At 30.5% G+C, this 15,520-nt stretch overlaps 1 protein-coding gene across 1 annotated transcript; it reads right to left on the bottom strand.

Annotated features, from left to right (window-relative positions):
* Positions 1-8,726: 8,726 nt before the first annotated feature.
* Positions 8,727-12,366, bottom strand: STP12 (sugar transporter protein 12). Its single transcript, XM_022860262.2, has 4 exons — positions 11,541-12,366; positions 11,110-11,432; positions 9,474-10,103; positions 8,727-9,385 (listed from the first exon to the last, which is right to left on the bottom strand). The coding sequence occupies exons 1-4, from the start codon at positions 11,671-11,673 to the stop codon at positions 8,906-8,908; spliced, it is 1,566 nt and encodes a 521-aa protein (XP_022715997.2). The 5' UTR covers positions 11,674-12,366; the 3' UTR covers positions 8,727-8,905.
* Positions 12,367-15,520: the final 3,154 nt, after the last annotated feature.

The raw sequence follows: 15,520 nt of genomic DNA, 5'->3' as shown, positions 1-15,520 counted from the left end.
CGAAAGTCTCATGGTTTTATCCCACAAAAAGTGTCTCACAAGTTTGGGTTTAGATCTTTACATACATATCATTTCTTATTCACACATTCTTTCAATGTGAAATTGTGGGCATTACAGTTAATTTTTTTAAAGATTTGCATTAAAGGTATATATTTTATTTTTTGCATAATTGCTGGTAAAAAAATTGATTAAATGAAATAAACACTTTAACAATTTATTTCATTAGTGTGTAAAGTTAAAACATAATATGCAAAATATTGATTACATTGTATAAGTTTATGCATATGCTAAAATTGACTCCACAGTAGGTTTAATGAATTGCATTATATCTATTTGAAAAATTGATGTTTATAAAGACTGGGATGAAAAATAATCTAAAAACATAAAAGAGAAAGACATGAATTGATTTGCGATCAAAAGAATTATCACTTGTTATAAAGTAACGAATTAAATTGAATTCTCATGGAATGATCGATTATTTAATTGTCATGTCTTGGTATTTATAGAATAGGCACATTGTCCCATAGTTTTTATGTAAACAATTGAAAATAAGTAAAGGTATTTACCATGAAAAATTAAATATAAGTGAAAAATATATGTAAAAAATAAGATTTGACTGCAAGATTAGTTTTATTTTTAAATCATGACACCAAAATTGAAATAATAAGTTGAGTTAAGCTATTTGTATGGTTCTATCTTTGTTGGTCGTTTATAAATCAAATGTTGATATATATATTTTAAATTAATTATTGGTTTAAATTTTGACTTGTTTTCAATTTTCATGAAAATCAATTAAAATTAAATTGATATATGTGAATAATTATTATTAAGATATGGTGTTTCATGGATTAATTGGTAGATAATAAATCAAATAATTATTATTATAAAAAAACATGGGCAATGTGATAGGTATTTTTGCCTACTAGATGTATTACACTAGAAGTGATTTTACAAAATAAACTTTTATTATGAACAATCACAAAGTTGAAATTATAAATAGCCATCAAAGAGTTAATTAATGGTTACAAAAAAGTATTGTTACTTTTCGCATATGGGATATTGATTAAATGAAAAAGCATGTCATTAAAAAATATTAAAGCGTTTGTCGGTTACTAACATTTTGATGGATGCTCATCAATGTCTAATTAGGCATGTTTATAAATTAGAAAAGAACATGTAAATTCAATATTCCAAAGGCACCAATACATGCATGAGTTTAATTTCATTTTGTGATAGCATGGAGAATATTGGTACAGTTTACCATATATTACAAAAATGAACTAAATGAGATGAAATTTTTTTTCTTATACATATAAGAAAGATATAGACTATGGAGATATAATGCCATCATCCAATTAATACATTATTGGTTAAAGATAATAAAGATTTTGTTGCTTATTGTACCAAAAAAAAATGACCTTTTACAAGCTATTATAATGAAAAGTGAACAAGTTTTCAAGGTTTTCAATAGTTTCATGACAATGGTAAGGATGTGGTTGGTTATGCACCATATTAACATATAGGCTTAAATAACAATATTGGTTTGTGAAAATCGTAAGGCTTAGAGTTAGTCAATCAGTGATTTAACCAATGTAAATTCATCACGAATTTTTGCATGAAATATGAGTTGAATTGATATTATAATTATCGTTTATTCTATTTTATGCAAATGATTATTTGAATTCATGTTTCATGACTTGTATTGGTATGATGATCTAGATATGAACATATTTGAAATTAGAGTTAAATATACTATGGATTCTCTTTGTAAATAGGTATATTGGTCATATGAGTAAAGTTTGAATTTATTATATATTCGAAAATGTTATGACCAATTAAAAGTGGTAAATAATAGAGATATATAGGCTACAAAATGGTGAAGAAATAAAGTTCTCATAAAATTTTAAAATCAAGTTTAAAGATCTTAATAGTCATGAACTTAGAATTGGCTATTGGCCAATTAATATATACATTGAAAACTCATGATAACATTTGAGATAGTTGATTTTAATTAAAAGCCATTACTATAAATGAGATAACTTTAATAGCCAAATCTACATAATTTATAGGTATAATGTGGATTATTATGGTTGGCTTAAAATAGTCATAAGCCAAAATTAATGCCATAGTCTTGATCACATTGTGGTAATTTTTTGTTTTGTATATGATCTAATTCATGAATTGTACAAATGATTTATCATTTATGATTTTATTAAAAATTTTGAAATATAGTAAAAATTTTAAAGTATATTTACTTTGAAAGCCAAAAGTGATTAAAAAATCTTGTGAATGTAAAAACTTTTATAATAACAAAAGGAATGCTATTTGATACATTTGAGTGATGAAAATGATTTTGTATATGGTAATATATATATATATATATATATATTAGTAGTGTTCATGATGAAATGAATTCATATAAGTATTTATGAACTGACATTAAAAGTCTTGAAAGAAGACTATAGAAGTATGATTATATTTAAAATCTGTTTATTAATGTAAACTCTTATGTTGAGTTAAAATATAAAAGTTTTGAAACTTTTATGAAAAAGAAATATTAAGATATAGAATATTTGCTAGTTATTTTTTACTAAAGGTGAATTTAGAGGCCTTCTACTTAAAAAAAATCATCAAATAGTGAAAAAGATAAATGAAATGGTAACTTGATTAAGTATGTGTAATATCTTGATAATTGAATGAGATATTCTTTAATAAAAGAATGCATACTTGCATATAGTGGAAGTGATAAGAATAAAAAAAATAAAAATTACTACTATAATGTTGTAAGATTTTAGTATAATTTTATAAGTAAATTATACAAACTAATAATTTAAACATTTATTAAAATAAAGTCATAAAAAGGTCTTTAAAAATCTTAAAATGACTAAAATAGTTTGATTTATTCATTGAGTTTATCCAATTGTACTAAAAGTATAATTGTATTAAAGACATATAAAAGTACGAAAATAGAATTATTGAAATTTATGAGTATAGAGTTACGGTCACAACCAAAACCAACTATTTCTTAAAATGATAAGAACGAAGCAGTAATGTCTGGAGCATATAAATAATATGCAAAATTAAATGTTTAGACATATTAGCTTAAAGTGATTATATTAGAGATTCAATTTCAAGTAGGGATAATAACCATAAAAGAAAATTGAATTCCAATATATTTAGTTAATAGTACTACAAGTAGAATGTATTTAAACCCTTACTATTGGACACTAATAATGGGAACCCAACTTTGAATTTGTAACCTTTAATTATAAAGTTTAATAGATAAAAATAAGTTATTGTTAAGTACTAATAAAATTTATTCAAATTTTAGAAACTAACATGATCCATTGTGTAGAGAGGATGAGTTTTTATATTCTTAATAGTATTTTAAATATTTAAAACAATAGAGATATAATGAAAACTTTACATATATAAACATAAAAGTGATGCTGCTTTAACAAAAAGAATTGATGTCCCTCTTATAAATGTTTATGAATAATATAAGCATATGACCATAATAGTGCTAAAAGTGATTATAAACCTCTGACAGAAAAATAAATAAGTATTATGTGTATTATATCTTCAATTCTAACACTAAGAGTTGATGTTTAATCTACGAACACCTTCAACTTCGTTAGAATTTTAAGATATATATGCTAATTGAAGGTTTAAATCGAGAGATATCTTCTTCTTTTTTTAATATTTGTTTATGTAAAACGTAAAAATTAAACACTAACATTCTAAACTAGTATGAGATTGTTGGTAGTTTAGAATATAATACATCTCATATTTGATAGAAAGATTTAATTATTGATGAATAAAATTAATTTTTGTATTAGTTTTATTCATATTTTAAATAATTATATTTGAACACAAATAATTATCATATAACATTGACTATAACTATTTGAATATATATAGATTATTATTCATAAAATTAATCTTGATTATACAAAAGATTATAACTATTTGAATAAAAATTTATGTCTGTTTATTTATTATAAATAAATCTTTTAGTATAACTATTTTTACAACTTTTGACTAAAAAATTTGAAACTTTATTATATCCTAAAGATATAATTACTTTTAAAAAAATATTCTTCACATAAGCTAAATTTTTTTTTTTATTATTTTTCTTCTCTTATTTATTTTTTCGAACAGTCCATATATTTGGGGTTCCTGATCCTCGTGTTCAGAAGGCTTAGAAGAAACAAGGATAAGTTTCAAATCTAGAGAAAGTGAGAAACTAGGCATAAGTAAAGATGAGTTATTTGAGCTGAGTTTGCATGGCAGCTAGTGTAGCGGCAGTGGCAGGTTAAAGAGATTGTAGCTCCAAATGGAATTCCAGCCTTCGACCTATTAACGCCAGCAAGAGAAAGTATTTTTCTGCTGAGTTCATCAGATGATAGACTTTATTCCAGGGGCAAAACCCAAGAGGTTAATAGAAATCAGACTGAAGAATCTCTTCACAGGGTGATGTACTAGAATTGCTGGACACAAAGCTAGCCTCTGATTAAGTGAGAAGATGGAGCAATCAACCAATTTTACACCCACTTGTTGGAACAGTCTAGTCCATAGCATAGATGGCCTGGATTCCAAAAAATACTAACCAGTGATCGCCTCCTTGTTATTCTTAAAGAGCATCATTACAGGAACTACAGTATTATTAGACAGCCAAGAATTTGGCATGTAAAAACTATGAAAAAATGAAGAAATACTTGGATGGATCTTAATTTCTTCTTTATTTTGATTAATGTCTGTGGCAATAATTGGGTTTATTAGCTCTTTCCTTGTTCTGTATTGGTAAATTTTAGTTGCAGTCCTTTTCCAGTTCCTGTATCCAAATTCCAAACCAATCAATTTTAATTAACTTAACTATAGAACAAGGAATATATGCCTGTGGCAACACTTCCACTTCCACCGTGGCGACAACGGAAAATGATAACAACTGATGAATTTTGAGCAGAATCTTCACACTGAATGACTAGCAATTTATTAAATTCAGAAAACCAAATAGCCCCCAGTGGCAATTGCAGAACACACAAAAGGGCTTTTAAGTCTTAACATACAAAATGATCATGAAAGATAGCCTTCTGTCATCTTTCGACCGGAGGGTCATAGTCCTTATCGTCATCCTCGTCTTTATACGCTTATTTGTGTCTATCTTTTTCAGCACATCTGGGTCGGAGCTAAGATAGAGCTAAACTGATAGGCTGATAGCCTTTAGGCCATTAGGAAAGCGATGCAAATTGAAGACCTCTCCGCTATGCCCCTTCAAATATTCTTAATCTTAGTAATTATAATTGCTTTGTCTTAGTCTAATCCGCCATGGAATGAGAGTAGATCACAAAGACAAGCCGGCCTCTTGTTTGCCAACTAGGCAATTAGCCAATTACCACTCAGATATTAACGGATTGTTGACACTTTAGTGTGTTACTAAGATGAATTTTTGCTATAAATAGGAGTTTAATCCAGGAAGTTGCTCCACAAAAGAGCAGAACAGGTTCACAAGCCAAGGAAAGGAACAGAAAAGAAACAACAAAAATGGCAAAGTCTAACAAAATTGCCATGATCACAAACTTTGTCTTGATCGTTGCACTTTTGATCATTGTCTCCATGGCTGAAAGCCGAGAAATTGGGCGTATGTCTCAAATCATAAACTAAAATCTGAATATTTAGAATTTTTCGTTGATGTTTAGTATTATAATTGATCAAATGTATTGAAATGTGCAGTTCTAAAGGGAAAGAAGAGCGGCCCAAGCTGTAACAAGGTCTATGGGGTAGTGAGTGGCGACACATGCTTTGCTGTAACAAAGATGTTCAACTTGACCACTGCATTCTTCGACTCAATCAACCCCAACCTCGAGTGTGATTCACTTTTTATTGGTCAATGGCTTTGCATTGCTGGAAAAGCATAATCAAGCAGCTAATCCAATAAGAAAATTTTAATCCTCTTATGATTCAAAGTCCATAAATAAAGGCGAGAGGATAAAATTTTCTCCAAGTCGGTTCCTTTTAGTATAACCTGCTACCTACTGGATTATGTCCACAGCTGCAGCCATTATCCCTTGTTTCCTAATAAGAATTCTAGGAATTTCAATTCATTACATTTATTTTCTTCCATTGCAATCACCGATCTGATTATTTTGTTTTTATAGGAAATTAAAACCTTCTACTTTTGCTTGCATCGAGGAAAACAATTGGTAACAGAAACTAAATGGTAAAGAGCACTCGAACATTTGACTCAATTGGTTGGGACATGATTCGTATTTAATGAGCAGAATTCGAATCCTCCTTAAATAAATAAAATAAATAAGTAAAACTAAATGGTAAAGAACGGGCTATTTAGACTAGGCTGTGAATAACCAGAGTATAATTAGGCACTATGAGCCAGTAATGTAAGCCTACAGGTACAATTTAGGCCCATCATGCTATGGACTGACTTGCAAGGCCCATATTCATCTTTCTAGGTATTCATGACAAAGGTCAGGCCCGTAAACAACTTTTTCTTTTTCTTTACTTTTAATTATTTAAAAAAAAAAAGTCCAAAGGGGATCATATTCCAGGGAATGATGTTGATAATTGTTATGCAAGGTCCATAATCACTTGTCTTATTCAAATTAAATGTTTGGTTAGTTAAAGAAGCTGAGTAGTTCTTTCTTCCTGGTTGAAAAGCGACCAAACAAATTGGATTTCTTGGTGTGGATGTGATTGTGCATTTTTATTTTTTTATTTTTGGTGCACTAAAATTGTGGAAGCAACCACGCTGATGTTTGTCAAACATGCATTGATGATGAATGTGACCGTTAATTGCCTTTTTTTTTTTTCATGTTTAAGTGGCCCCAATCTTTTTTCTAGATGGTTTGAAGGGGGAAGGTGTGTTTTGATCATCATTACCAAATAATATTTTGAAAAATGAGCACTCCTAATTTACCATTTTTAACACTAATCTACTAGTTATTTATAGTTACATGTATATTACATGATTGGATCTTAAAATATTAACAATTATTGCTTACTCAAAAAACAAAAATTGAAAGAGGGAATATGAATTGCATGTTGTGGTGAATAGAAAGATGAGAGGGGAAACATGCTCTGTTGCATAAAGATGAGGAAAAGAAAAAAGAAGATGTGATGGAGCAACAACATCTAAAACAAAGGGATAGCATTAGCATATGATACCCAAGTTCTTTTATCACCAAAAATATTGAGAGATAGAGAGGGACAAGTAACCAAAAATTAAATTCCACTGCTTTTCCATCTTATCCAAAAGTAAAAAACATATGTCTCTTGAAAAGGGGAGGTTTCTGGGACTTGAAAGAGGCAAACAATAAATGCATACTCATGCGATTCTTCTTTCGCCTCAGTGTAAGAGCGTGATCAAATTGACCATCCATCCCTTTTCTTCAAAAGATTTTGCCCTCCTTTGTTTTAATTTCGTTTCAACTCATTCACCCAATGCTTATCTACAAGTTTCATTGTTACATGGTGAAACTATAAAAAAAGAAAATCCCACTCCAAAAGCATGTGAAACTTTTTGATTCTCCACTTGGAGTAAAGTTGTGGAAATCTGATGATGAGAGTGTTTTATCCATTTGTTGTATAGTCTTATGATGAATTTGCTATTTGCCACTAGTATTTCAGCCAAGTAACTACTTTTTTAGTGAATGCCATTAGCACAACAAAGCAATGGGTTCTTTTTTTTTTCCAAACATCAAAAGGGCAATTATCTTCTCTTTTAAATTGAAAATATGAAGAATAATAAAAGATAGCAACTTGACGGATATAGGAATATGGAATTTAATCCAATTCACTACTTAAAATATATAATGTTTCCGAATTTGTCTTTTTACCTTGTTATAAAAAATTAGGGAGAAGAATATGACTCAAGAATCCATTATCAATTAATTAAATGAAAATGGATCAAAATCCTGGTGTGATTTTGGGAGATGTATATAAACTGATCTTTGAGTAAGATACCTTTGCTTTGATTTCATCAAATAGTTTGGACTGGCTAATTGCAGCATTGACAAGAAATTGAGTAAAACAATGGCAAAGAAAGCTCATAGGAAACTGAACAGAATCAAGCAAAATCATATGATGCTAGAAGAAATCTCATTTGAAAACGACAATCATGAGAAGTTATATGGATCAGCCATATTTCCCTTAAAAAGATAGTTGAGCTTTCTGCTTTTTAACAACTTCATCAAGACAATTCAGTTTCCTGGTTAGTTATGCTTAGAGAGCTACTTTTCTGGACGTTGTTATCATAGTTTGCTCGTGTTTTTTTATCAAGGGAAAATGCATTGTTATGATTAATCCGAATCCATTGCAAAATAAGCGAAGAATCTGCCAGGTAGGCAATTTGGTACAAAGAACTGCCATTCATTGAACCAAGACTTGGATACATGCATTGATATTTTCTAGTCAAATATCTCATCATCGTTATATGAGTTGTCAATGATCTTTTTTTTTTTGTTTAATTTCGATAGTTTTCTGGATTCCCAGTTAAATATTCGATGAAGCTAAAAAATAAATAAGGAAAGAGAGAAATGGCCAATGAGTCAAGACACTTAATCATTGGGAGTTTGTCATTCAAAATTAAAATAGGAGCAGTAGAAAAGCAACAATAATTATATAACATGGAGAAATAAGAGATTCTTGAGAAAATTGTACTCCAACCAAATCATTCGTGCTGTGGAATTGTCATCGGTAAACGGTTCATGGACATTAATCCTGTTTATATATTGAAACTTCTGGTTGAAACAAAGCACAACAGACTTGTACACTGACGTTTTTTAATCAGGAACAAATTTATATGACCTTGAATACCAATAATATGTACTACTACAAGAGCTAAATTTGAAAAACAAGGAAAAAGTAATATAATTAATCCAGGGTTGAGTTACACATTCTTTGGACCCTGGCCTCCCTTGCTCATTTCCATACCTCCATTGGGGTAATCAAGGTCTTGGACGAATCGGGACCAGTACCAGTGTGACTTCCATACTTGGTTCATCTCTTCAATTGGAATACCCTTTGTCTCGGGCAAGAAATAATAGATAAAGATGGACATTAGCACCACAAAGAAGGCGAAGAAAAGGAAGAGCCCAAATTTCAAGTGACAGAGCATGGTTAAGAACACTTGAGCCACTGCGAATGTGAAGATCATGTTGACAGACACATTGATACTTTGTGCAGCTGATCGGATTTCCAATGGGAAAATTTCACTAGGCACCAGCCATCCAAGGGGTCCCCAAGACCAGGCGAATCCTGCCACGTAAATGCAGATGAAAAGCACCACAACAATGGCATACCATTTGGGCAATTCACCAGGGTTTCCGTTAATTCCAAACTTAGCACCAATGCAAGCTGCTACAACAGCCTGAAAAAAGCAGCAAAGATAAATTTTAGTACAACACATTTTAGCACCAATTGTTGTTGATTGGTTTTCATGTTGATAAATCAAGTACCTGGCAGATCAACATTTGCACTCCACCCTCTAGGAAAAGGAATCTCCTTCCCCACTTATCAACACCATAGATGGAAACCAATGTTGCAGCAACATTAACAACACCAGTGATCACAGCGGACATGAGGGAAGCATCGGCTCCGAAACCAATTGTGTTAAACAATACAGGAGCATAAAACATGATCACATTAATGCCAGTTAATTGTTGAAAGAAGGGAATAAAGATGGCCATGGTTAAATGAGGCCTGTACTTCCTGTGCAACAAGTTACTCCAAGGGTACTCAACTAGCTTTGATGCTTCACTGGCAGCGATAAGGTCTCTTAATTCCTCATCAACATCATCAACCCCACGAATTCTCTTAAGTTTCGCTTTGGCTTCCTCAGTTTGACCACGTTCAATCATGGAGTTCGGTGTATCTGGGAGGATTAGAGATCCAACTGTGATGATAAGGGCAGGGACCATTGCACCACCCAAACTCAGGCGCCATCCCCAGCCGCCTTTGATCTTAGCAAAGAAATAATTCAGCACGTTGGCAATAAGGATTCCAACTGTAATTGATAATTGAAACCCAATGTTCAATGCTCCTCTGTATCTGTAGGGGGCCATTTCAGAGAGGTACAGTGGCACAGACTGTAAAAATTACACCCAAAAAAAAAAAAAAAGAATTAGTCAAAACTAAATTACCAACCTCCATTATTTTAGTAAACTAAAATAATGCAAAAAATGTCTTTGCTAAGCCACCACACGATACGGCTTTGTGTCAATGTCTACTGGATTAAAAACAGAACTTAATTTCTTTTCAACACGTCATTGGCCAAAAAAAAAAATTCTGTTCAATACATCGAAGTCATGCTTGTAGAAAAACAAGACATTTTAAAAGCACAATTTTCATTTTTATAATATAGTATTTGATTCAATAATAAGCCAACATCGTATTTCAATTTTCTATTCATCGCCCGTTGCATCAACGAGTAAGCTTTAGCGAAAATTAGTGCAAATATGTGTCACGCAAGGAAATACAAGCCATGTCTGACCAGGAAAAATACCGATAATAAAATATAAACACCGTTTTCATGCTTCATAACTCTTTAAACCATTTATTGGAAATTCAATGGTGAGTTATTGCTGAATTCTCAGATCAAGAAATTCAAGCTTAAAGAGGACTGGTCAGTTCCAGTGTCGGGAAAAAAAAAGGCAAACCCAGATTTTATACAGTAAAAAGGAATAGAAAAGCTCATATCTGGATCAGAAACAAGTTTTGTAAAGACATGTTTTTTTCTTGTCAGTTTCCAAGCCAATAAAATTGTCTGATCTGTTAATACTCTGAACCATCTTAAAAACAGATCTGATGAAAAACACAGCAAAGATCAGGAATACAAAGATACACGTTACACGATAAAAAAAACCCAACAAAAATCTAAAAAAAAATGAACCCCAAAGTACAAAAGGAATGAAACATGAATTTTTGTCACTATTCTCGGACAGCACCTTTTTTGTTCTTTACGAACAACTTGCAATGAAATAAAACAAAACTCGACTTACGGAATCTCTGGATCCAAACAGCGAAGAGAAACAAAAACAAATACGAACACAAAATTAAGATCACGAGCTTTGAAAGTTAGATAATGGTTATTACCTGATTGGCAAATCCGACACCGAAACCAAGTAACATTCTACCAACAATCAACATCCAAACCGCTTTAGCAAAGCCATTTATAAGAGCTCCGGCGAAGAAAAGCAGACCACCAAAAAGCATGGACAATTTCCTTCCAAACTTACGGGTGACAGTGGAAGCTACCAGGGAAGCCAAAAGAGCAGCCAAATAGAGTGACGATGTGAACATAGTCAGGGTTTCGTTATCATATTGGCAATACTGATTTGTCGACTTATCAGCTTCCTTCTTCTCCCAAACTTTTCGGAAGAACTTTTGAAGAAAAGGAGTCATGGTTGTCACTCCACCTGTCAAAAACCAAAAACCATTAATTTCTACCTAAAGCAAACAAAAACAAAACAAAGATAAGAAAAGAAAAGTTTTTTCTATTTTTTTTTTAATGTTTGAAATATTACCAGAAATCCCAATATCATAACCAAAAATCAAACCCCCCATTGCTGCAACAATACATGTTATAGTGACGAATGGGGTAAGGTTTCCCGGGTACTCCTTGCCGCTACCCGGGCCAATTCCTCCTACAGCCGGCATGTTTTCGATCTTTCTTGACTTCAATTGTAAAGAAACAAACTCAAAACCAGGAAAAGAAGAGGGAAATATAAGATTGGAAGAGGCGATTAACACAAAGAAAGAAATCAAGCAATTCTAGGACTTGAGTGAATAAGCCAAACGAAAGAAGATAGAGGTTTTAGAGTAGCATTGGAGGTCCTTATATAGAGAAAAAATAAAAAAAGACAGATTCATAATATTCTTGAGAAAGGAGAGACGTTGAGCTGTCAAAAAAAAATCATATCTTAATTTTTAATCAACAAAATTCAAAATTATATTATTACTACATTTCGTTTTCTTAATACACGTAGGATGTAGATAGAAAAAAAATTTATACTGTTCTCTTTGTGATCGAGTCTCCTTTAACATCCACCATTACCAAAAAACTTCAGTAATCAAACTTGGTGGGGTCAGATCAGGTCACTCCCACCACAATTGAAACAAAGACAAATAGACAACCTATTTTTTTAATCCAAATTACTATAGTTTTTAAACCAAGTTTCACGTAAATCCAACATTATTTTCTAATCGAGGTTTTAATTTCTACAAAATAGAAGTGAAAAAAAAGCAAAACAAAATTTGGGTCTTAGAAATAAGTAATGTTTTCAACACACTATGTTTGCAAAACCAGACCACAATTAAGATTGTGTTGGAGAGAAGGAGTCGGTGAACGACAGTTGGGAAAAAGATTAGATTGAAAACGTCAGATATTAATCACTGTGAGTAGACAAGAAAAGAAATTGGCTACCTAATTAAAATGTTTCCCTTATCGAAGTTTGGATAATGTTGGATTTAATGTCAGGTCGGCTAAAGTCATAAAGCGGAGAAAACGTGAGTTTGAAGGCCTTTACAGCAAAGTTGTATCCATGTGAATACCCAAATATACGAGTAAATTCTTCTCCTTTAATCGAAGCTACGAGAATTTAATTTTCTCGTATATGTTGGCTGTAATTAAGGATATTCTAAAACCAGTTGCCATTCTTTCAAAAAAAGAAAAAAAAAAAAGAAAAAGGAATCGGTTGCCATTGGAGTGGGTGGCGGTTTCGTAATTATTGAAAAATTGAGGGGGAGTGTTGGGTCAGGAAGATTTTGAGGTGATGTTGGCGGAGATTTGTTCATTGGTCTGTTGGAAGGGCCTGGCCGTGTCTGTTCCTGAATTCGTGGATAAGAGTAAAGCCTCGAAAAGAAAGATTTTTTTTTTTTTTTAACTGAACTGGTTTTATGTGATAGTCAACAAAACGGAAGTATAATTAGTGCATTTTTTTTATTTGATAAAAATAATGTATTAAATACAAAAAATTAAATAATTATAGTAGATGTTTAATATAATATAATAAATAATTAAATACGAATCCCTCCCTCCAAATGAAAAAAAAAATTTCTTAGTTTTGCTTTCGTGATTATAAAATTTTCTATATGTGCATCCTTTAATATGTTTTCTTTTTAAATAATCTCCAATAAACTTTAACATGGATACACTATTGGATAAAGAAATTTATGAGATGTTATAATAAGATGAATCAATGCAATAGGTTTATTACTATATGAGATGTGCTTTTAGGCAATTGATATGCCATTTGCAATGGATTTGCCCACATGCCATCTATGAATACCAAAAAAATAATGCAACCTTTAATTTGAAAGAAGATTGGATTTTCAACGGGTGAGAATGGGTCGGTTTGGATTGGATGCAATTCAAATTTTTAGATAATATATAAAATTATAAATTTTTAAAATTTAATTCAAATTCGAATTTCTTTGCATTTCAAGCCAATTTGATTTAGCAATTTTTTAAATTAAAAATTTTTCATATGTTATTTTAATATAATTTTTAATTAATATATTTGAATAGATTTAGATATACAATAATTATTTTATAAAAATTAATAAAAATATATTATTTTTTTTTATTTTTTTTCACTTCTAATTTGAAATCCAATCCGAACATAATATATATATATATATGTAATATCTAAATTTAATCTAAATCGAATAAGGAAAAAAAACGAAACCAAATCAAATATTACAATTTCGAATCGGTTTTCAATTTTTTTAATTTTTTTTCACTCCTAGATTTTCTCCTAAAAAATCATATAGATGTAAATTGATGCTCAATAATTCTATTTTCCCCTTCCCTTTCCACAAACAAAAAGATATTGCCTTACATTGTATATAGGTGGCAACAATTAATCCAATCCAAAAACTCAATTTAGTCCAATTTAAACAAAATAAAACTTGAAAAAAAAATAATTTTAACTTGAAATCATTCAATTTAAAACCAATTGGATCCGTCAATTTGTCACTTATATTGCCCTTGGAACACACTGTCATACTCCAATTCATTACAAATTGGAAAATTACTTATCTACATTTATTTCATCCATTTGAACAATTTTTAAAATATTGGGTTGTTTGAGTGGTCTAAAAATATTGACTTTAATGTCTATTACACTAATGAAGAATATAAGACATTGAATATGCTTTGGGTTTCCCTAATTTCGCTTCTAGATGCATTTGTGCATGATGACTTCAAAGTCAAAATGTGTTGGAAATAATGTAGCATCTCTCTATCCTTCCTTTGAGTCACTTTTTTTTTTTTTAACCATGAAAGTATTTATGAAATTTATTAATTACAAAAAAAAAGTACATCTAATATTTTGTTTTATTTAGTTGTAAGAATTTTTTATTTTTACTCAATACATTCTTTCTCCAAATTGATTCAAACAAGTTTATTTTTGTTAAATCTAATAAATTCATAAGAAACTAATTTTTCACTATCTCTTAATGGATTCAAACCTAAATACTTAACCCATCCCTGAGAGCCCATAATTTAGCCAATGTATTCTAACCTGGATGTGGAAATAGATGTTGTTGCTATCATTTCTTTAATAAAAAACCAATCCACTCCTAACCTATGTTAGCAACCTTTAATCGATGATTGTAGGAAGTTGTTACGAGGAATTAGTTGCTGTGAAGTCATGCATACCTTCAAGGAGGGAAACATTTACACTGACGCTTTGGCTCGTTTTGGTAGTGACCGCTTTACAACTTCTAAATATTAGGAAAACCCTTTTGTGTTATTTCATGACCCTTCTATTTTTATTTTGAACCTACTTATCGATGATGCAGTAGGGAAAACTTTATACCGTCCTATTTTATGATCTTTATCTAGTTCCAGTTTCCTACCAAACCTAAATAATAGAAAAGAAAGAAACACTATTTTTATTACTTGAACCAATCATTCATTGGTTGGTATTAGGGGTGAGAAAAAAATTTGAGAAATCCAAAACCTAATTCAAAACCATAATGTCCAATTTGGTTCGAATCGATTTTTTTCTCATTCAGTTCGAATTAAGTTCAGACATTAAATATATATATTAGGTTCGATCAGATTTCGGATTGGGAGGTAAAAAATTAAAAAAAAATTGAATCGAACTAAATTATATATATTTGCAGTCTTTATATATTTTAAATTTTTATAAAATAAAAATAATAATTTTATATCAAAATCTAGTTAAATATATGAAAATTTTATATTAAAATAATATATACAAATTAAAAAAATTTAAAATCAATAAACCAAATGAAACTAGTAAATTTTGATTTGATTCGATTCGGATTAAATGAAGATTTGGTTCGGATTCAAATCGGATTTTAAATTTTCATAATATTATGCAATATTCAAAAAAATCGAACCAAATCTAATTCAAACCGAACCATTATCACCCCTAGTTGGTACATCTAACATTAATATATCTTCAAGTACTTTTTTTTCTTTATTCTTTACTCTCATTAGCATTCAATAAGAGGTAAAGGAAAAAAAGAGAAA

This window comes from Durio zibethinus, chromosome 26 (assembly GCF_047325235.1).
Source record: "Durio zibethinus cultivar Kanyao isolate XHJ-2024 chromosome 26, ASM4732523v1, whole genome shotgun sequence".
In the NCBI taxonomy this organism is placed as follows: Eukaryota; Viridiplantae; Streptophyta; class Magnoliopsida; order Malvales; family Malvaceae; genus Durio; species Durio zibethinus.
This window is presented reverse-complemented; position numbering and strand designations above follow the sequence as displayed.